This window comes from Macaca nemestrina, chromosome 18, assembly GCF_043159975.1.
Source record: "Macaca nemestrina isolate mMacNem1 chromosome 18, mMacNem.hap1, whole genome shotgun sequence".
In the NCBI taxonomy this organism is placed as follows: Eukaryota; Metazoa; Chordata; class Mammalia; order Primates; family Cercopithecidae; genus Macaca; species Macaca nemestrina.
Window position 1 is genome coordinate 15,378,981 of NC_092142.1, and position 23,856 is coordinate 15,402,836.

General features: G+C 45.8%; 1 protein-coding gene across 1 annotated transcript in view; it reads left to right on the forward strand.

Moving 5' to 3' along the window:
• The first annotated feature begins 7,950 nt into the window (after nucleotides 1-7,950).
• Nucleotides 7,951-23,856, forward strand: part of BMERB1 (bMERB domain containing 1) — a 168,889-nt gene continuing 152,983 nt past the window's right edge. The window contains exon 1 of the mRNA XM_011717390.3: nucleotides 7,951-8,222. Within this exon, the coding sequence (XP_011715692.2) occupies nucleotides 8,117-8,222 (106 nt within the window). The 5' untranslated portion in view covers nucleotides 7,951-8,116. The remainder of the gene's footprint in view (nucleotides 8,223-23,856) is intronic.

The following is a 23,856-nucleotide window of genomic DNA, read 5'->3' on the forward strand; positions in this document are numbered from 1 at the left end:
ACACTCACTGCCAGGGTTTGTGGCTTCATTCCTGAAGTCAGCGAGACCACGAACCCACTGGGAGGAACAAACAACTCTGGACGCACCACGTTTAAGAGCTGTAACACTTATTGCCAAGGTCTGCGGCTTCACTCCTGAAGTCAGCGAGACCACGAACCCACCGGAAAGAAGAAACTCTGGACACATCTGAACATGTGAAAGAACCAACTCCGGACACACCACCTTTAAAAACTGTAACACTCACTGTGAGGGTCCGCAGCTTCATTGTTGAAGTCAGCACCACCAAGAACCCACCGCAAGGAATACATTCTGGACACATTAGGATTACAGGTCAATGTCATCTTAATAGGTTTTTGGTTTTGATTTGGAGACTTCATTTGATAAATTCTCAAAGGGTCAGAACTCGAAATATTAGCTAGCACATTGCTTCAACCCCAAAACGATGGTGATCATGATGATGACACGAACTTGTATTGAGGCCCTCCTATGGGCTGTCATGTTTTAGCTCATTTAATCATCATAATAGCCCCCTGGGGCTCACGCCTATAATCCCAACACTTTGGGAGGCCTAGTTGGGTGGATCGCCTGAGGTCAGCCTGGCCAAAATGGTGAAATCTCGTCTCTACTAAAAATAAAAAAATTAGCCGGGCATGGTGATGTGTGCCTATAATTCCAGCTACTCAGGAGGCTGAGACAGGAGAATCACTTGAACCTGGGAGGTGGAGGTTGCAGTAAGCCAAGATCACACCACTACACTCCAACCTGGGCAACAGAGTGAGACTCCGCGTCAAAATAATAATAATAGTCCTCGGAATAGATGATAATGTCATTAGCATTTGAAAGAAAGTGAAGATTAAAGAAATTAAGGGACACAACACACAGGGTCACACAGCCAGCAGGTGGCAGAGTCAGGGCTCAAACTCAGATCCTCTGGATTTCACAGCCCGCAGTTTTGAAAACCATGCGATTCTCATAAGCTCGGTGTCATGGACATTTGAAATTCTCAACATGCTGGATGAAGCATCAAATTACCAGAATGATACTGTATTATTTTCCCTTTCAATCAACCAAAATGACAGTTTTATAAAAAGTGTCTTGCACTGGTCTCTGCTGCCTTGGCTCTTTATAATCACCCCAGGATCCCTCCAAGTCCTTGGCGTTCCCAGCAAAGCCGAGGCAGGGAGCCAGGACAAGCAGCCAGGGCCGGGCCCGAGGGGGGACGGGTGGGGGGTGTGGGGGGTGTTGCTGCTTAATACTTCCACGCAGATGGTGACCTCAGCCTGTTACTGAACTTGAAGCATTATCACCCTACACTAATGCAAACAGACAGGGTTCTGGGCACTGTGGTGGCAGGGATAGTTTGTCCTCTAGGATTATGGAATTGTATTACACACTTTTAGAAATGAAATTTATTCGCTTTTGAATTCTAAAGCAATATGGGCTCAATCTAGATGGTTGGAAAATTCAGAAAATTAAAAAAAGAATCTTTCCCAAATTTTAACTCTAGAAACAACCATGGTTCATATTCTCTTGTATTTACTCCTAGTCATTTTAGTTTTCATACATTAGATCCATTATTTATTTATATTTTAGAGACAGAGACTCGCTCTGTAGCCCAGGCAGGAGTGAATGGCATGATCATAGCTCACTCACTGCAGTCCCAACCTCCTGGGCTCAAGCAGTCCTCTCACCTCAACCTCCTGAGGAGCTGGGACTATAGGCGCATGCCACAACAGCTGGCTAATTTATTATTTTTTGTAGTAGAGACAGGGTCTTGCTGTATTCCTCAGGCTGGTCTTGAACTCCTAGCTTCGGGCAATCCTCCTGCCTCGGCCTCCCAAATAATTTTACATATTACATAATAATATTACAAATAATATATATTTGTAAAAATATATATATATTGTGTGCATGTATTTTTAGTAATTCAAATACTCCTTAGGGTAGATTTCTAGGAGTTGAATTTTTAGATCCAACTAAAAATTGGATCTAAATTTTGACACCAGCCTGGGCAACATGGCAAAATCCCTTCTCTACAAAAAATACAAAAATTAGCCAGGCTACCGCACCTGGCCTGATTTCTTTTCTAATTATAAAAGTAAATACAGGCTGGTCTCAATGGCTCATGCCTTTAATCCCAGCACTTTGGGAGGCCAAGGTGGGCAGATCACTTGAGGTCAAGAGTTTGAGACCAGCCTGGCCAACATGGTGAAACCTCATCTCTACTAAAAATGCAAACATTAGCTGGGTGTGGTGGCGGGCGCCTGTAATCCCACCTACTTGGGAGGCTGAAGTGGGAGGATTGCTTGAACCTGGTAGGTGGAGGTTACAATAAGCCGAGATCAAGATTGTGCCACTGCACTCCAGGGTGGGCAACAGAGTGAGACTCTGTTTCAAATAAATAAAAGTAATACGTATACTTTGTAGAAACATTGGATAATACAAACAAAACATTTATTATTGTGACGTACATAGGTAGTCACTATCAACATTTTGGTATATGACATTTTAGTGTTTTTTCACCCAGGATGTGTATACATGTGTGTGTATATGTAAACAGGTAAAATTGGAATCACAGTAGCCAGGTGTGGTAGCTGACGCCTGTAATCCCAGCTCTTTGGGACGCAGAGGCAAGAGCACCTGAGGCCAGGAGTTCAAGACCCACCTAGGCAACATGGGAAAACTACATCTCCACTAAAAATACAAAAATTAGTTGGGCAAGGTGGCGCACACCTGTAGTCCCAGCTACTAGGGAGGCCTGGGTGGGAGGATTGCTTGAGCCCAGGAGGTGGAAGCTGCAGTGAGCCGAGATCACGCTGCTGCAGTGAGCCGAGATCACGCTGCTGCACTCTAGCCTGGGTGACAGAGCAAGACTGTCTCAAAAAAAAAAAAAAAAAGGAATCACAGTATTTTTAAATTTCTACCATTATCATTCTCTATAAAATATGATTGAGATTAGAGTGCACACTTGATCTTAGCCAACAGATCCAGAACAACAGCTCACACTTTATATTACAATTTGTATTCTACTTTTCCCGATATTTTGATTAAATTGTGTTATGTTTTCCCTATGACATTTCAAACTCTTTGTACAGTGGCACATTGCAGGCATACCATAAGTTGTTTAGCCATTCACTTTTGTAAGATGTTGGCCCTTTTCTGATTTTTTTCTACAGTTTACATAAATTGTAAAACAATATATATTGTGTGAATGTATTTTTAGTAATCCAAATATTCCTTAGGGTAGATTTCCAGGAGTTGAATTTTTAGATCCAATAGATGTATTTTTTCTTTTTTAAATTATAAAATATTTTATGTAGAGATAATTACATGACAAAGATCCCTGAATGCACCAACCGTCTTCTAAGGGATACACAGCCTTTTATTTATATATTATGTCTGTAAGATTCATCCATTTTGTTAGTAGTAGTTTTTTGTTTTGTTTTGTTTTTCTGAGACAGGGTTTCACTCTGTGGCCTAGGCTAGAGTGCAGTGGACCAACACGGCACACTGCAGCCTGAACCTCCCACGCTCAAGTGATCCTCCTGCCTCAGCCTCCTGAGTAGCTAGGACTACAGGCACACACCACCCATGCCTGGCTAATTTTTGTATTTTTTTGTAGAGAAGAGATTTTGCCGTGTTGCCCAGGCTGGTCTCAAACTCCTGGGCTCAAGCAATTTGCCCACCTCAGCCTCCTAAAGTGCTGAGCCACTGTGCTGGCCAGTAGTTTGGTCTTTTTCATTGCTGTGCAGTATTCAGTTCTATGAATATAGCACAATTTTTGTCCATTCTATTGTTGATGGACATTTGAGTCGTTTTCATTTCTTGTTACGAGTAAAGCTTTTAACATTGGTGGACACAAGTATTTATTTCTCTTAGGGATATATCCAGGAATAGAATTGCTACAAGATAGAAAAAATATATATATATATTTGTAGCCTTAGAGGGTATTGTCAGTTGTTTTTTTTTTCTTTCTTTCTTTCTTTCTTTCTTTTTTTATTTTGAGACAGTCTCACTCTGTCACCCAGGCTGGAATGCAGCGGCGCAATCTCGGTTCACTGCAATCTCTGCCTCCCGGGTGCAAGCGATTCTCCTGCCTCAGTCTCCTGAGTAGCTGGGATTACAGGCATGTGCCATCACGCCCAGCTAATTTTTCAATTTTTTAAGTACAGACGAGGTTTTGCCATGTTAGGCTGGTCTCGAACCCCTGACCTCAGGTGATCCACCCACCTCAGCCTCCTAAAGTGCTTGGATTACAGGCGTGAGTCACCACGCCCAGCCGTTACCTCCCATTTTCTAAAGTGGTAGTACCATTTTCTACTCGCAACAGCAATAAATTGTAGTTGCATTCTTACTAACTGCTAACTCATTTATTTACTAGCATCTGGACTAACATTTGGTATTGTCAGTCTTTTTAATGTTAGTCATTCTGGTAAGGGTGTAATGCCCACCAGACATCTCCAACAGATTTTAACATATATACTTCAGATCTCTTTTAAGAAATATAAATTTAAATATTTCTTGGTGAATCTAGTAAAGGGTGTGTGTGTGTATATATATATGCGTGTCTGTATATATACACACACATATACATAGACAAGAAAATAACATATACATTATATAATGTATATATATACACATACTACATATATACACACAAATTATATATATATATATGTGTGTATTTTAGAGACAGAGTCTCACTCTGTCATCTAGGTTGGAGTGGAGTGGTATGGTCTTGGCTCACTGTAGCCTCGACCTCCCAGGCCCAAGCAGTCCTCCTACCTCAGCCTCCTGAGTATCTGGGACTACAGGTGTGTGCCACCACACCTGGTTTTTGTAGATGGAAAACTGCTTTGTTGCCAAGGCTGGTCTCAAACTCCTGAGCTCAAGGATTCCTCCCACCTTAGCCTCCCAAAGTGCTAGGATTATAGGCATAAGCCTATAATCTGGTCAAGGTCTATATTTTTTTTAATTGTACTAATCTTGCAGGTTTTCTGTAGATTTAAAAATTTTTGGCCGGGCGCGGTGGCTCAAGCCTGTAATCCCAGCACTTTGGGAGGCCGAGACGGGCGGATCACAAGGTCAGGAGATCGAGACCATCCTGGCTAACATGGTGAAACCCCGTCTCTACTAAAAATACAAAAAACTAGCCGGGCGAGGTGGCAGGCGCCTGTAGTCCCAGCTACTCGGGAGGCTGAGGCAGGAGAATGGCATAAACCCGGGAGGCGGAGCTTACAGTGAGCTGAGATCCGGCCACTGCACTCCAGCCTGGGCGACAGAGCGAGACTCCATCTCAAAAAATAAATAAATAAATAAAATAAAATAAAAGTAGGTTGACACTCTGGTCCAGTTACAGATGTGCATACCCCATGCCATTGTAATTTTTTCCCCCTAGAAAAACTCCTATTTAGTCTTACAGGGAAATGAGTATAAAAATTTGCTGCTGCCATGTTTGTAATTGTGGACAATTGGGAATAACCTTTATACCTCATCAATGAAAAAATCAACCAATTATGGTTAATTCATGTAGTAGAATACTATACAGTAGACTGTGAACCAGAGTTACATGAATCAACATGCATATTTCTCAAAAGCATACTATGGGCTGGGCACTGTGGCTCATGCTTATAATCCAAGCACTTTGGCAGACCCAGGCAGGTGGATCACTTGAGCCCAGGAATTCAAGACCAGCTCGAGTAACACAGTGAAAACCTGTCTGTATCTTTTTTTTTTTTTTTTTTTGAGACGGGGTCTCGCTCTGTCACTCAGGCTGGAGTGCAGTGGCCGGATCTCAGCTCACTGCAAGCTCCGCCTCCCGGGTTTACGCCATTCTCCTGCCTCAGCCTCCCGAGTAGCTGGGACTACAGGCGCCTGCCACCTCACCCGGCTAGTTTTTTGTATTTTTTAGTAGAGACGGGGTTTCACCGTGTTAGCCAGGATGGTCTCGATCTCCTGACCTCGTGATCCGCCCGTCTCGGCCTCCCAAAGTGCTGGGATTACAGGCTTGAGCCACCGCGCCCGGCCCTGTCTGTATCTTTTTAAAGGAAGGAAAAGCATATTATGGAACAACAACAACAAAAAAGCAGTTTGCACAATTATAGATAAAGTATGACATCATTTGCATAAATTATAAGAAAATGTTAAATAGTGCTATTATATATAATTTGTAGAGCTATACATATATACCTGAGAACAATAAACATTACATTCATATTGCAGGCACAGTGGCTCATGCCTGTAGTCTCAGCACTTTAGGAGACTGAGGCGGGCAGATCGCTTGAGCTCAGGAGTTCGAGACCAGCCTGGCCAACATGGTGAAACCCCATCTCCACTAAAAATACAAAAAATTAGCCGGGCATAGTGGCATGCTTGTAGTCGCAGCTACTCAGCAGCTTGAACCTGGGAGGTGGAGGTTGCAGTAAGCCAAGACTGTGCCACTGCACTCCAGTCTGGGTGACAGAGAGAAAAAAAATTAGTTGTGCCAATTTATACTCCCACTAGCGTTAGATAAGACTTCAAATTATGCCAGGCATGGTGGCTCACGTCTGTAACCCCAGCATTTTTGGATTGTCTCAAAAAAAAAAAATCCACACCTTTTACAACACATGATTGTTAGATTTTTAAAGTTTTTGCCTATCGGATGATATATTCTTATTTACATTTTCCTTATTACTAAGGGGGTTGAGCAGCTTCTCACCTTAGTCCTTCCTCCTCTGCCCACATGAAATGCTTGTTCTTATTCTTTCCCTGTTTCCTACTGGGATATCATTTTATTTTTTTCATTTTTCTGTTTTTGAGATGGGAGTTTCCCTCTTGTTGCCCAGGCTGGAGTGCAATGGCACGATCAAGCGATTTTCCTGCCTCAGCCTCCCAAGTAGCTGGAATTACAGGCCTTCACCACCACAAATGGCTAATTTTTGTATTTTCAGTAGAGACGGGGTTTCACCATGTTGGCCAGGCTAATCTCGAACTCCTGGCCTCAAGTGATCCACCCGCCTTGGCCTCCCAAAGTGCTGAGATTACAGGCATGAGCCACCGCGCGCAGCCACTGCCATGGATTTTTTTGTTTGTTTTTTTAAAGATAAACCTCTGGGGTTTCTGGAAAGTAAAGCCCCATGCTCCAAACAGCTCTGCTATACCTGTGTCCAAAATATTTTCTTTTTTTTTTTTTTTTTTTTTTTGAGACGGAGTCTAGCTCTGTCACCCAGGCTGGAGTGCAGTGGCGCGATCTCGGCTCACTGCAAGCTCCGCCTCCCGGGTTTACGCCATTCTCCTGCCTCAGCCTCCCGAGTAGCTGGGACTACAGGCGCCCGCCACCTCGCCCGGCTATTTTTTTGTATTTTTTAGTAGAGACGGGGTTTCACCGTGTTAGCCAGGATGGTCTCGATCTCCTGACCTTGTGATCCGCCCGTCTCGGCCTCCCAAAGTGCTGGGATTACAGGCTTGAGCCACCGCGCCCGGCCACAAAATATTTTCATCTCTCTCTCTCTCTCCCCCAAGTGCATGCAAACACATATGGAACTGACATAGGCATCCACTGTCCCACTTCAAATTATATACACAGATGCACACGACAGAGATTCTCACAGAAACGCAATCAGCCAAGCCCAGAACCCATAGATCTAGGTCCACACTCACGCCCCTGCATACTCCCCAGAAAGATGGATCCATCGCCTACAGATAGAGACAGGCTCACCAATACCACTCAAAACCTGCAGCCCGCTGACAGCTTGCAAGCCGCCCACAGTGCCAGCCCCGTGCCAAGCATCACTAGGGGCTCTGGAATAGGCAGGGGCCTTGTTCTCACTTCCTTTGGGTTGGTTTTATTTTAGTTGTTGTGTTTGTTGTTCTTCTTAGAGTTATCACCTGCCCCTCTGTCTCCCTACCCAGCCCCCAGGCCTCCCCACCAAGCCTCCACTGCGCATGTGCCTTGCATCCCTCCCCCTCCTGGGTACCAGTAGGCGCTCCCCGGAGCTGGCGGCGGAAGAGATGGAGCCGCGTCACGGGCGCCCAGCCCCTTAAAACGCTGCTGGCTGGAGCCACCTCCCTCCCTGCAGCCCGCAGCGGGGATGGAGTAAAGGGAGACCCGTCGACCTGGCCGCGGGGATCAGCGATGGAGTTAAAGCAATCTTTGTCCACCCATCTGGAAGCCGAGAAGCCTCTGAGGCGCTATGGGGCGGTGGAGGAGACGGCATGGAAAACGGAAGGACTGGGGAGAAGTGAGTACTGGGGCGGGGGGCCGGGGACAGCTGGGGATCCGTGCGCCTGAGCGGGTGGTCGCGGGAGCCCGAGGAACGCCAGCAGACCCAGGAAAGCGCCCCCCCTGCGGGGCTGGCAGCGGAGGGGGATACGCAGCTCTGCGCAGCGACGCGCTCTCCCCGCGAACAAAAGCGAGGACCCTCCTGACTGAGCCTCACTGGGAGGGTTGGGAGGTGGCCAGGCAGCTAAGGCAGGAGCCTGGGCTGGACTTAGGAGTCCCGGATCCGTCAGCTCGCAGCTGGTCCTGGAAAGTCTGGTCTCTCCCACAGCCCAGGGAGGAGGATCCTCTCTCCGCCTGGGATGCGCCAGGGCGCTGGAGACGCAGGACCATCCTGGAAAGCGCCCACGTCCCCGGAGAGGGGGGAGTGTCCGCTGGGTTTCTGCTTGCTTTCCTCCCCACTGCGTGAGGTTTCGGGGTACACCTGAAATTCCCAGCTTTTCCTCCCCCCGCCTTTCTTGGGTCGGGGTGGAAGGCTTGCGGCGGCGAGAGGGTCAGAAGATGAACCATGCACACACCGTTCTCCTTTCTCTCTTGACTCAATTAAAGTCTGCTTGGGTACAACCCCAGAAGGCAGTTTCGAAATAGACCGGCCGTATTTATTTACTGGTTCTCTCTGCGGTGTTTGGATGTCAACATTTCTAAGTAAACGAAGGATTTTTGTTTTTCATTAATAGGATACAATAGTTGAAACTCCTGTCCTCAAAGTGTAGAGGCAGCGTCAGGGGCTCCAGGGTCACTGGAGGTCCCTGCAAACCCAGGGGCTCCCCAGAGCTGCTGCTCTCACATGCCTTGCCCACCAGGCTGGGAAGGAAAGGCCCCCTCGTCCTTCTCACGGACCCTGCAGGTTCCTGCCTCGGCTCTGGGTCACTGCTCCGCGCTCTGCCCCAGCACGGATCTCTGAGCGATGTAGGGCTAAAGTATTGTGAATGTGATCTTCTTCTGTCCTCACCTGGTAGAAAATTGTGTGTGCGCTCCCTTTCTCTATACCTGTAATTATGGGTTTAGAAAATCTTCCTAGAAGGGCTCAACTGTGTTCTGATTCTGACGGGTTGAAGTTGAAATCACAGTCGAATGTCTTAGAGGTTCATCTGCTAGGATGGATGTCATAGTGCTGCCAACCTCTTTCCTTCTTTTCTTTTTTTTCCTCCCTTTTTAACCTTGATCCTTCTTTCTAGTTCATCCTTTCAAGACCCAATGACTTGGTGTTTTGGCCTAACATCAGGGCGTCAGGGCTGAGGGTCTGTTTCTTTCTTTTTTTAATTTTTAAGTGCACATAGTGGGTGTCCATATTTATGGGGTACATGAGATATTTTGATACCGGCATACAATGTGTAATAATCACATCAGGGTAAATGGGGCATCCATCACCTCAAGCATTTATCCTTTCTTTGTGTTATGAGCAATTCAACTACACTCCTTTTTTTAAAAAAAGCCCAGCTGTGTGACTAATTTTACTCTTTTAGTTTAGTTTTTGTTGGTTTGTTTGTTTTTTTGAGATGGAGTTTCGCTCTTGTCACCCAGGCTGGAGCACAATGGCACAATCTCGGCTCACTGCAACCTCCGCCTCCTGGGTTCAAGTGATTCTCCTGCCTCAGCCTCCAGAGTAGCTGAGATTACAGGTGCTCGCCACCATGCCCGGCTAACTTTTGTATTTTTAGTAGAGATGGGGTTTCACCATGTTGGCCAGGCTGGTCTTGAACTCCAGACCTCAGGTGATCTGCCTGCCTTGGCCTCCCAAAGTGCCAGGATTACAGGCGTGAGCCACCACAACCGGCCTCTTTATTTTAAAATGTACAGTACATTGTTGACTGTAGTCATCCTGTTGTGCCATCAGATACCAGATGTTATTCATTCTGTCTACCTATATTTTTGTACCCATTAACCATCTCTATGTCCCCACCTCCCAGTGCCCTCCCCAGCTTCTGGTAACCATCATTCTACTCTGTATCTCCATGAGAGTCTCCGTTTCTTACAAGCTCAAAATAATCTCAACAATGGCTGCCTTTTATTGCTAGATGACCATGTACTGAGAACTTTAAATGCATCATTTCATTTAGACCCCACGACAACGTCCTGCCGTACTAAGACTCCCCTTGCATAGATAAAAAGAACAAAACAAAACTGGGACTTGTTAGGTGATCTGACAGTTAAGTGGCAGAACCAGGATTTGAACCCACGTCTCTTGGACCACAGAGCCTGCTTTTAACATGAAGGTTTATTGCTTTTGCTGTTTCAGAAAACTTCCTAAGTCTATTGAGACGGTCGCAGAACATGCTCAGTGATTTTATAAATATATGGCAGCCCTGTTAGTCTCTGAAGCGCACAGAGGCCTTGAAAAAATGCTGGGTCCATGCACAATAGAAGCTGTTCACACGAGTGCTGCTTTAAATCCTCACTCTGTGCCTTGCTGGCTATGTGACTTTAGGAGTATTGCTGAGCCTCACTCTGCCTTCATTTTCTGAAAATAGAGATAATAGTACCTACCTTATGGTTTTATTGTGAATACTAAATAAGATGATACATATAGAACTCAAGGTTAAGTGCTTAATACATACTGTTCACTTCCATTCTGTTACTGTACGACATTTATAGACAGAACCTGCTTTTACTCTGCAAGGAATTATGTAAATATTGGTCAGTTCTCTAATACTGCTCTTACAGCCTTTTATATTCTTACCATTTTATGAGAAAAAATTTGAAACATGCAGGAAAATTGCAGCAAGCACCCAATTTATAGCAGTTTCAACCCTGAAATTTTTGTACTTCTGAGTCCTATGTTGCACACTGTTAAAAGTCTGGTATAAGGCCACGTGCGGTGGCTCACGCCTGTAATCCCAGCACTTTGGGAGGCCAAGGTGGGCGGATCACAAGGTCAGGAGATCGAGACCATCCTGGGTAACACGGTGAAACCCCATCTCTACTAAAAATATAAAAAATTAGCAGGCTGTGGCAGGTTGCACCTGTAGTCCCAGCTGCTGGAGAGGCTGAGGCAGGAGAATGGTGTGAACCTGGGAGGCTGAGCTTGCAGTGAGCCTAGATGGCACCACTGCACTCCAGCCTGGGCGACAGAGTGAGACTCCTTCTCAAAAAAAAAAAAAAAAAAGTCTGGTATAAAGCCCTTCTCACCCTCTGAGTCTTGCTTCCTAGTCAAAGGCAAGAGGAACAGCTCTTGATCTGCAGTTGTGTGGATCCTCAAATCTGGTTTTCCTTTCTTTTCTTTTTTTGAGATGGAGTCTCACTCTGTCCCCTAGGCTGGAGTGCAGTGGCATGATCTCAGCTCACCGCAACCTCCGCCTCCCAGGTTCAAGCGATTCCCCTGCCTCACCTCTGGAGTAGCTAGGACTACAGGCACCTGCCACCATGCTCAGCTAATTTTTGTAGTTTTAGTAGAGAGGGGTTTTCACTATGTTGGCCAGGCTGGTCTGGAACTCCTGACCTCAGCTGATGTGCCCACCTCAGCCTTCCAAAGTGCTGGGATTACAGTCGTGAGCCACCACTCCTGGTGAAACTTGAAATTCTTAAAATACGGATCCAGAGTCTAACTTTTGAAACCTGAATCTGGCAAGTTTTATTTTCTAGACTTTTTTTTTTTTTTTTTTTGGAGACAAGGTCTTGCTCTGTAGCCCAGGCTGGAGTGCAGTGGCAGAATCTTAGCTCACTGCAACATCCACCTCCCGGGTTCAAGCAGTTCTCCCTGAGTAGCTGGGATTACAGGCATGCGCCACCATGCCTAATTTCTGTATTTTTAGTAGAGATGGGGTTTCACCATGTTGGCCAGGCTGGTCTCGAACTCCTGGCCTCAAGTGATCCGCCCTCCTCGGCATCCCTAAGTGCTGGGATTACAGGTGTGAGCTACCATGCCCAGCCTAGACTCTTGTTTGCAACCAGGGGGTGTTTGATTAAACCTTTTTTGGAACACTCTTTCTTTCTTTTTTTTTTTTTTTTTTGAGACAGAGTCTCGCTTTGTCACCCAGGCTGGAGTCAGCTCACTGCAAGCTCCGCCTCCCGGGTTTACGCCATTCTCCTGCCTCAGCCTCCCGAGTAGCTGGGTCTACAGGCGCCCACCACCTCCCCCGGCTAGTTTTTTGTATTTTTAGTAGAGACGGGGTTTCACCATATTAGCCAGGATGGTCTCGATCTCCTGACCGCGTGATCCGCCCGTCTCGGCCTCCCAAAGTGCTGGGATTACAGGCTTGAGCCACCGCGCCCGGCCGGAACACTCTTTCAACTCTCAAGGTATCTATGTATCCATTCTTTTTTTTTTTTTTTTTTGAGACGGAGTCTCGTTCTGCCGCCCAGGCTGGAGTGCAGTGGCCGGATCTCAGCTCACTGCAAGCTCCGCCTCCCGGGTTCACGCCATTCTCCTGCCTCAGCCTCCCGAGTAGTGGGGACTACAGGCGCCTGCCACCGCGCCCGGCTAGTTTTTTGTATTTTTTAGTAGAGACGGGGTTTCACCGAGTTAGCCAGGATGGTCTCGATCTCCTGGCCTCGTGATCCGCCCGTCTCGGCCTCCCAAAGTGCTGGGATTACAGGCTTGAGCCACCGCGCCCGGCCCTATGTATCCATTCTATAAAGCCTGGGCCCTCCATTTATTTATTAATGAAGTGTGAAAATTAGTGCTTTTGTTTCTATGGCATAACAATTGCCAAGCCAATGTTGTAACGCGTGAAATGCTGGAGAAAAGAAGAGGGCCCTTAAAAAGAAGCCGTGCTCTGTTTAACTTCCACACATTTTTAAATATTTTATGTTAAACACTGAGTAGGTGTAAATTAAACAGAAATGAAGAGGGGAGGGAGACTGCAGAACTGGTCTTTTTTAGTTAAGGTTGTGTTGGCTGCTATTTTAAATTTCAACTATAGTTTTTAGATAAAAGATATGTAATGTACTATAGCAGAGTAGCAAAGAAGGAATGTTTTGAAGTTAGGCTGAATGAGTTCAAACCAGCCTCATTCAGCTGTCACTTTGTAGATTTGTGACCCTGGGAAAATTGCTCAATGTCTCTGTGTGTCAGTGGCCTCATCTGTGAAATGAGGATAATTGTAGTAATGCGCACTTGGGACTCTTGGAAGATTAGATGGGATATGTATATAATGCATTTAGCATAGGGCCTCGCATGCTGAAAGCGCTCAATCAAGGCTGAATGGTTGTCATAGGAGGACAGAAGAGGATGGCCCCCAGCAGTATTTGCAGAGGTTATTCCAAGCTCGCCAGTTACAGCTTTTCATTGCTTCCATTTCTTAGTAAATTCTAGTTAATGATTTTGTACATATTGCCTTCCTCATGGGAACACGTGGGGAAAGGCTTCTGCACCCTTACAAACGATCTAGTATTTTCTCCTTTGAGAAAGATTCTAAGTAATTGCTCCCAACCACCTTCGACAGCGTTTTTCCACTAGCAGGAAGGTTTTTTTCCCCACTCAGTTGGAAAATGTATAGTGACATTTCAGTGTGGTTAGATATATAAAAATACTGCTTTCAACCAACTGTAATTAATTGAGGGAGACATGCAGACAAGGTGCCTTTTGAAAAAGCGCAGAGCTTTTCAGAAACACAGTTGCCTGCTGCTGTGGCCATTTCTTGATAGATTTGAATGCGTCTTTAAGGATGATCAAGATTTTGGACAAGGGAAGTGGAGGAGATGGGGGCGGGAGAGGGGAATGCCAGGAGAGGTAATAGCATCAACTGGCTGGGTGTGGTGGCTCACGCCTGTAATCCCAGCACTTCAGGAGGTGACTGGATGGCTTGAGGTCAGGAGTTTGAGACCAGCCTGCCCAACACGGTGAAACCCTGTCTGTACTAAAAATACAAAAATTAGCCAGGCGTGATAATGGGTGCCTATAATCCCAGCTACTAGGGAGGCTGAGGTGAGAGAATTGCTTGTACTCAGGAGGCAGAGGTTGCAGTGAGCTGAGATTGCACCGCTGCATTCCAGCCTGGGTGACAGAGCAAGACTTCATCTCAAAAAATAAAATAAAATAAAATAAAATATTTAAAAAATCAACAAAAGCATAGTGGTAGAAATAAATGCTCTGTGATTAGGAGATTGGAATGAAGTAGAAAGCTCAAACTGCAATCTTTCCATAAGCCCAGGGGAGATGACTATTATTTTAAAGTTCAAGGTTGTGTACTGACTAACAAGCAGATTGTTAAACTGGCCAGCGTTTCAGGTTTCATAAACAGTGTGGAGACTGAAATAATGCAAATTGTTGGCAATCTATATAATAGACTCTCGGGGAAGGGTTTAAACTATTCTGTTTGGTTACATATGCTCATTTTATTATTTTATTTTGGTTTTGCATTATTTCTTTTTTTCTGATTCTAGAAGTAATACATATACTTTATAAAAATTTGAATTCATCTGAAATATGAAAATAAAAAGTGAAAAATGACCATCATTTGCTCCCCAAATCCCATTTATTCATTCCATAAATAGGTACTGAGTGCCTTACAAGTGCTAGGCAGTGTTCTAGGGGCTGCAGGTACAATCCTGAGATTTCTCAACAAAGTCCCTTCCCACGTAATTCTATTTAGGGGAAGTTAAGATCTGGGTTGAGAGTAAAGGTGTCAAATAAGACATAAGCAAACAAGCAAGACGGTTTAGGTCATAATAAGTGTTACATGGGAATTAACAGGGAAGGGATACTTTTCATTTGGTGTTCAGGAAGTGCTTCTCTAAGGAGGTGACATTTTGCTGTATAAATAGCAGGAATCCAGGCAGTAAACGTAAAGGCCTTGGTGTGCTAAAGGAAGAGACAGAAAGCCAGGGTGGCTAGAACCCAGTGAGTCAGGGGGAAGGGCAGGTGAAGCAGAGGGGAGCCAGACTAGGTAGGGCCTTTTAGGTCGTGATTAAAAAACAAAAAGTCTGAAATTTATTCTCATTGCAAGAGAAACTGCTGACCAATTTTAACACAGAGACTAACATGAACTGTTATGTTTTTTGTTTTTAAGACAGGGTCTCGCTTGTCACCCAGGATGGAGTGCAGTGGTGAGATCTCGGCTCATTGCAGCTTCGACCTTCTGGGCTCAAGGCATTCTCCCGCCTCAGCCTCCTGAGTAGGTGGAACTACAAGTGTGTGTGCCACTAGAGCCCGTTTAAAAAAAATTAAGATGGAGTCTCGTTCTGTTGCCCAGGCTAGAGTGCAGTGGTGTGATCTTGGCTTGCTGCAACCTCCACCTCCTGGGTCCAAGCGATTCTTCTGCCTCCTGAGTAGCTGGGATTACAGGCACCTACCACCATGCCTGGTTAATTTTTGTATTTTTAGTAGAGATGGGGTTTTTCCATGTTGGCCAGGTTGGTCTCGAACTCTTGACCTCAAGTGATCCACCTGCCTCAGCCTCCCAAAATGCTGGGATTACAGCCGTGAGCCACAATGCCCGGCAGCCCTGTTAATTTTTGAATTTTTTGTCGAGATGGGGTTTTACTGTGTTTCCAGGCTGGTCTTGAACTCCTGGGCTCAAAAGCAATCTGCCTGTCTCAGCTTCCCAAAGTGCTGAGACTACAGGCAAGAGCCACTGAGCCCAGCCTGGTTTTGTTTTTAAAAGGTCATGTTTGTTGAGTACTAGATAAGTCCATAGCGGGGCAAGTGATGATCAATGCAAGCAGCATTTGATATAGTCCATGATTCCTTCCTAATCAATTTTATTTTGGAGAAGTGGTCGCAATTTCCTTGAGTGTGAAAGGTGTGACAAGGGCCCCATGGGCTGTCCTCTGGAAGATCAAGCACCGGGTTAAGACTTAGGAGAGGGAGGCCGGGCACAGTGGCTCACACCTGTAATCCCAGCACTTTGGGAGGCCCAGGCGGGTGGATCACCTGAGGTGAGGAGTTTGAGACCAGCCTGGGCAACATGGTGAAACCCCACATCTACCGAAAATACAAAAATGAGCGGGGCATGGTGGCGCATGCCTGTAATCCTAGCTACTCGGGAGGCTGAGGCAGGAGAATCACTCGAACCAGGAGGGCGGAGGTTGCAGTGAGCTGAGGTCACACAATTGCACTCCAGCCTGGGTGACAGAGCAAGACACTGTCTCAAGAAGAAAAAAAAAAAAAAAAAAAAGGAGACTAGCCTGCCCAACATGGTGAAACCCTGTCTGTACTAAAAATACAAAAATTAGCCAGGCGTGGTGATGGGTGCCTATAATCCCAGCTACCAGGGAGGCTAGGTGAGAGAATTGCTTGTACTCAGGAAGCAGAGATTGCAGTGAGCCGAGACTGCACCAGAGAGGTGCAGTAGATAGGAGAGGGATCGATTCTGCACTGTCTCGACAGGCAACTATGTAAATTATTGCAAAACTATGATAGCAGGGATATAAATATTACGAATATGATAGTATCTAGAATGTACTTTGAACAAGCCCAGTTATTTATACAGTTGGGTAATGTCTGCTCATAACCTTGTTCATAACATTATATTTTTGTAAGAGTTTCCTTCTCATGTGTTAATTGAAGAAAAAAATTAATCATGCCTATTCTTGGACTGATTAGTTATTAAACACATATTAATAATAATATCCATTCAGTGAGTTTTAGCTATGCGCTTGAGCTCATTAAATTCTCCTAACAGCCCTGTGACGTAGGGAGAATTATTATTCCCACTTTAAACATGGGGAAACCGAGGTTTCAGGGGGTTAAGAAACTTGCTGAAAGGCATACAGCTAGGTGGTAGGGCTGGAACCCGATTCTAAGCCCTCTCTACCTCTGGATGTTCCTATCCACTGTCTGTTATTCCTGGTTCAGTGCTGGGCGCTGTAGCAATTAGAGATGGAATAAGACAGAATCCCAGGCTTCACTCTTAAAAGGTTCATAGATTTGAAGAGTGAGAGACACAGCTCTGAAGAACACCACAGGGCCGGGCGTGGTCGCTCACACTTGTAATCCCAGCACTTTGGGAGGCCGAGGTGGGTGGATCACTTAAAGTCAGGAGTTCAAGACCAGCCTGAGCAATATGGTGAAACCCCATCTCTACCAAAAATACAAAACTTAGCCAGGCATAGTGGCGTGCATCTGTAATCCCAGGTACTCTGGAGGCTGAGGCAGGAGGATCACTTGAACCGGGGAGGCGGAGGTTACAGTGAGCTGAGATTGCACCACTGGACTCCAGCCTGAGCGACAGAGCAAGACCTGAGATCTTGTCTCAAAAAAAAAAAAACAAAACACCACAGGCCGGGCGCAGTGGCTCTCACATGTAATCCCAGCACTTTGGTAGGCCTAGGAGGGGAGGATTACTTGAGCCCCAGAGTTTGAGACCAGCCTAGGCAATGTGGCGAAACTCTGTCTCTACCAAAAATACAAAAAATTAGATGAACTGGTGGTGTGCTTGTGGGTCCAGCTACTTGGGAGGCTGAGGTGAGAGAATCGCTTGAGCCTGGGGGGCACGGAAGCTGCGGTGAGCCAAGATGGTGCCACTGCACTCCAGCCTGGGCGACAGTGAGGTCCTATCTCAAAAAACAAACACAAACAAAAATCCACCGCAACTTATAAAGCAATAGAATGAAACACATGCTAAAGGAAAAGTACAAGTGTGGGCCGGGTGTGGTGGCTCAAGCCTGTAATCCCAGCACTTTGGGAGGCCGAGGCAGGAGGATCACCTAAGATCAGGAGCTCGAGACCAGCCTGGCCAACATGCTGAACCCCTGTCTTTACTAAAAATACAAAAAATTAGCCAGATGTGGTGATACACACCTGTGATTCCAGCTACTCGGGAGGCTGAGGCACAAGAATTGCTTGCACCCGGGAGGTAGAGGTTGCAGAGATTGCACCACTGTACTCCAGCCTGGACAGCAGAGCGAGACTCTCTCTAAAAAAAAAAAAAAAAAAAAAAAAAGTGTGAAATTAGGGAAGAAGTTGGCTCTCACTGGGGACCTGCAGGCCAACAGCAAAGAGGGTGTTTGCATTGGGCCTGAAGGATAAACAGGGTTTTGAAAGGGAAAGAGAGTAGAGAAGGGGATTTCAGGCGAGCTGTCTGCCCTAGGCACAGAGGTGGAGATTCCAAAGGCCAGGGTCCACGCACCAGCCTTTTTTTTTTTTCCTGTTTCTTTCCCCTTGGCTTAATGGATCCTAGGACTGCCTGGTTCACTTATGTGAATGGGCTTGGGGTTGGGTGGAAGCCAGCACAGGTAAAGGCCTTCTTTTAGTACTTGACTCACAAGTTCCCCAAAAGAAGCTTACCATACAATCAATTCATGTCTTCACTATTCAGTTGTTGTGAGCACCTCCTTTTCACTCGTTTTAGAGGAACAGAGCTAGAGGGGTCCTGACCCCACCCTTAAGAAATTCCCTGCCGTACTGTGGTCCATTTCTCCGTATTCTGCTTGCTAGCACTGTGCTCTTGGACAATTGGCTAACTTCCCTAAGCCTTAGTTTCCTCATCTGTAAAATGGGTATAGTGATGCCTTTAATCCCCTGAGAATTAAAGAGAATAATGCCAGGAAAGCATGGTGATGAATACATGTCACTAAATGTTATTGATGATAGCAGTATGAAGGCTCAGCTCTGTTTAGCAGATGATATTTGTTAAGAAATGCGTGCCAGGCTGGGTGGGAGGAGCTGGCCTCATAGTATGAGTATATGGTGGCCCTGCCATTAAAGAACAGATGGTTTCTAGTGTATTGGATATAAGTGTGGGCTTTCAAGAGAGCCTTTATTTTGAGGCCTGGCTCTGCCTTGTCCTGGCTCTGGACTTCGAATGAATTATTTAACCATTTTTTCCCCATGGCAATCTTTTGCTGTCTTCATCTGTTCTCAGTGATAATCATGAGGAATTATATAGATCTGAGGAAGTTTCTCAAAGTCAGTTTTTAAGACAGGGTCTTGCTTCATTGCCCACACTGGAGTGCAGTGGCACAATCATGGCTCTTGCAAGCCCCGACCTTCTGGGACCAAGTAAGCCTCCCATCTTGGCCTCCCAAGTAGCTGGAACTACAGGTGCACACCACCATGCCTGGCTAATTAAAAAGAAATTTTTTTAGAGATGGGGTCTTGGTATGTTGACCAGGCTGGTCTTCAACTCCTGGCCTCAAGCAGTCCTCCTGTCTTGGCCTCACAAAGTGCTGAGATTATAGGCATGAGCTACCACGCCTGGTTATTTCACCTCTTAAGCTTTGGTTTCTGCAACCGTACAACAGTGACAGTAATAGTTTCTACTTAGGATAGCTGAGAATTCCTTGAGACACAGATTGGAAATCATTCAATACAGAGGCCAGTACATGGTATGTGTTTAGTAAATGTTAATTATTATATTATTGGCTTTACAGCTATGGCAACAGGCACATAAAAAGGTAAACTTGATTTAATAGAGGTGTGTGAGTAAGTAGGGGGTTGGGAGCAGGGCAGCTAATGGAGCAAAGAGGAGGGGCTTAGCCAACCCTGGGCCTTCTGAAAACTTTCCCGAAGAGCTGAGCCTTAATAAGAAAGAGTAGAAGGAAATACTTACATGGAATCACCATTAATTGTTAGGAAAAACCAAATTGGAACCTCAGTGAGATATCACTATGCAGCCACTGGAAAGGCTAAAACTAAAAGGACTGATCATACTAAGTGCTGGAGAGGATATAGAGCAACTGGCACTCTCATGCCTTGCTGGTGGGAATGTCACATGGTGGGAGATGGCTTGGTCATTTCTTCAAAATTTAAGCATACACCAATCATATGACCCAGACGGTGCACTTCTGGGTATTTACCCAACAGAAATGGGAGCACGTGTCTCTACAAATATTTGTACACAAATGTTCATAGCAGCTTTTTTTAGGAATAGCCCCAAACTGGAAACAACCCAAATGTGGTATAACCATACAACAGAATGCATCTCAGCAGTAAAAAGGAACGGACTAAAAATAAACTATATAAATGGATCACAAAATCATCACGCTGAGTGAAAGAAGCGAGAAAAAGAAAAGAGTACATACTGTATGAGTCCACTGACATGAAATTATTTTAAAAATGTAAACTATTGTATAGAGACAGAAAGTAAGCAAGACCCTGACTCTACAAAAATAAAAATAAAGAAGTTGGCCGGGCGCGGTGGCTCACGCCTGTAATCCCAGCACTTTGGGAGGCCGAGGCGGGCGGATCACAAGGTCAGGAGATCGAGACCACGGTGAAACCCCGCCTCTACTAAAAATACAAAAAATTAGCCGGGCGCGGTTGTGGGCGCCTGTAGTCCCAGCTACTCGGGAGGCTGAGGCAGGAGAATGGCGTGAACCTGGGAGGCGGAGCTTGCAGTGAGCCGAGATCGCGCCACTGCACTCCAGCCTGGGCGACAGAGCGAGACTCCGTCTCAAAAAAAAAAAAAAAAAAAAAAAAAGAAGTTAGCTGGGCATAGTGGCCCACGCTTGCGATCCCAGCTTCTTGGGAGGCTGAGGCGGAAGAATGGCTTGAGCCCAGGAGTTCAAGACCAGCCTGGGCAACATAGCAAGACCTCATCTGTACAAAAAAAATAAATAAAAATTGGCTAAGTGTGATGATGTGCACCCGTAGTCCTAGCTTCCTGGGGGCACTGAGGTGGGAGAATCACTTGAGCCCAGGAGTTTGAGGCTGTAGTGAGCTATGACTGCACCACTGCACTCCAGCCTGGGCAACAAAGCGAGACCGTGTCTAAAAAGATAAAAATAGGCCGGGCGCGGTGGCTCACTCCTGTATTCCCAGCACTTTGGGAGGCCAAGGCGGGTGGATCATGAGGTCAGGAGATCGAGACCATCCTGGCTAACACGGTGAAACCCTGTCTCTACTAAAAATGCAAAACATTAGCCAGGCCTGGCGGCGGGCACCTGTAGTCCCAGCTACTCGGGAGGCTGAGGCAGGAGAATGGCGTGAACCCGGGAGGCGGAGCTTTCAGTGAGCCAAGTTCACGCCACTGCACTCCAGCCTGGGTGACTGAGCAAGACTCAGTCTCAAAAAAAATAAATAAATAAATAATAAATAAATAAATAAAAATAAAGAAAATGATTATAAGAAACAACATACATGAAGTTCTTCCTATGAGCCACTCTGTGCATGTTTTACATGCATCCTCCACTCCTTACAAAACATTCTATGAGATGAGGCATAATAGAGTAATTTATTGCTCTATTTAAAGAGGAGGAAACTGAGGCTTAGAGAGGTTAAGCAATTAGCCCAATGTCACTCCACTGATAAGTGGTAGGGCTGAGATTTGAACCCAGCACAGGTTGACTTAATTCTGCTGCCTTCCTAATTTCCCAGGATTAGTTGAAGCTGCCATCGATATAGATGCTTAATGTCAACTAGACATGTCTCTGTGTTTCTTAGAACTGATTCTGTTCTCTGGCTCATTAATTTCCCTTTCCATTACAAACATTCCTCCTGTAAGCTTGAGGACTACATCTCATCACTTCAAAGTGCCTTCAGGGTCAAACTGGAGTGGAAGTTGAAGACATTCACAAAAATGCAGCAGGAAGAGTCTTTCTGTTTTGAAGACTTGTAGCTTCACAGAGAAAGACTTTCTTTGAATGCTCAAGAAGGATTTCTAGGTTAATATAGGGGCATATTAATGTAATGTTGGAGAGCAGGAGCTCTGCCTGCATTTGAATCCTGGCTTTACCACTTCATAATAGTTGTGTGATCTTGGGCTGGTTACTTAACCTCTCTGAATTCCAGTTTTCTCATCTATAAAATGGGGATAGTAACAGGATCTGTCTCAAAGGATGTATTGGTCAGTTTTCACATTGCTATAAAGATACTGCCTGAAACTGGGTAATTTGTAAAGCAAAGAGACTTAATTGACTCACAGTTCCACCTGGCTGGGGAGTCCTCAGGAAACTTACAATCATGGCGGAAGGTGAAGGAGAAACAAGCATCTTTTTGACAAAGTGGCAGGAGAGCGTGACAGAGAAGAAGGAAGCACCACTTATCAAACAACCAGATCTCGTGAGAACTCATTCAGTATCATGAGAACAGCGTGGGGGAAACCGCCCCCATGATCCAATTACTTCCCATCAGGTCCCTCCCTCCACATGTGGGGATTATAATTCGGATTACAATTCAAGATGAGATTTGGGTGGGGACACAGCCAAACCATATCAAAGGCTAATTAAGAAGATTGAATGAAATAATATGTGAAAGCCCTTCACAGAGTCTAGTGCTGTCAGTAAATGGTGGCGATCATGTTAATAGAAGAGGATGTGAAGTGGGAATTGACCGAATAGTATCTGAATAGTTGGAGAGAAGGAAAAGAGAGAAGTTAAATTTAAGTGGGTAAACCAGCCTCAGGGAAGAATGGAGGTGACAATGAGCGTGGAGATTTCTGGAGGCGTGCATGCGCTTGGCTGCATTGGAGGAGTCGTGAGATAAAAGGGATGGTTGAGCAGGACCACTAGACTTTGGTGGATTAAAAAAGGACTGGCAATATGGGGCCACTGCAGGACAAGGGATGGAGGGAAAGAGGTAACTTTTTTTTTTTTTTTTTTTTGGGACGGAGTCTTGCTGTTGTCACCCAGGCTGGAGTGCAGTGGCGCAATCATGGCTCACTTCAACCTCTGCTTCCCGGGTTCAAGCAATTGTCCTGCCTCAGCCTCCTGAGTAACTGGAATTACAGGTACCTGCCGCCACGCCCGGCTAATTTTTGTACTTTTAGTAGAGATGGGGTTTCACCCTGTTGGCCTGGCTGTTCTCAAACTCCTGACCTCAGGTGATCCACCTGCCTCGGCCTCCCAACATGCTGGCATTATAGACATGAGCCACCGCGCCCGGCCGGAAGTAGCATTTTAGGAAGGCTTGTCTGGCAATGGTGGCCAACTGGATGCAAAATCAGGGGCCCTGGGGATAAAAAGATCTGCTAGGAGGGTTTGGAATTATCCCATCATGAGGCCTGGATGTCCAAATATCTGTCACAGGGCTGGAGTCTACAGGAGCAGTGGGTTTGAAAGAAGGGGCTGATCAGAAATCTTGAAGGGAAAAAAACCGTAGTAGTTGATTATGTCTCAGAAGGAAAGAAGGTCTTCTAAGTGCTCTCAATGTGATAGGCAAGGAAAAACACTGTCATTAGCCTGAGGTCTTAACCATTTAAAAGTGTCAGCATCCAGGCGCAGTGGCTCACGCCTGTGATTGTAGCACTTTGGGAGGCCCATGCGGGGGAATCACTTGAGCTCAGGGGTTCAAGACCAGCCTGGGCAACGTGGCGAAATCCTGTCTACCAAAAATATAAAAATTAGCTGGGCATGGTGGTGCAAGCCTGTAATTCCAGCTACTCAGGAGGCTGAGGCATGAGAATCACTTGAGCCTGGGAGGCAGAGGTTGCAGTGAGCTGACATCGCACCACTGTACTCAAGCCTGGGTGACAGAGGGAGATTCTGTCTCAAAAAAAAAAAAAAAAAAAAGGATTTTTTCCTGATGCTACCGTGAGATTAGCATCCTTGCCCTCTGCTTTGAGGGAAAGATGTGAGATTTTCAGATGTGAGGTTCATGCCATTCTCCTGCCTCAGCCTCCCGAGTAACTGGGACCACAGGCGCCCGCCACCACGCCCATCTAATTTTTTGTATTTTTAGTAGAGACGGGGTTTCACCGTGTTAGCCAGGATAGTCTTGATCTCCTGACCTTGTGATCTGCCTGCTTCGGCCCCCCAGAGTGCTGGGATTACAGGCG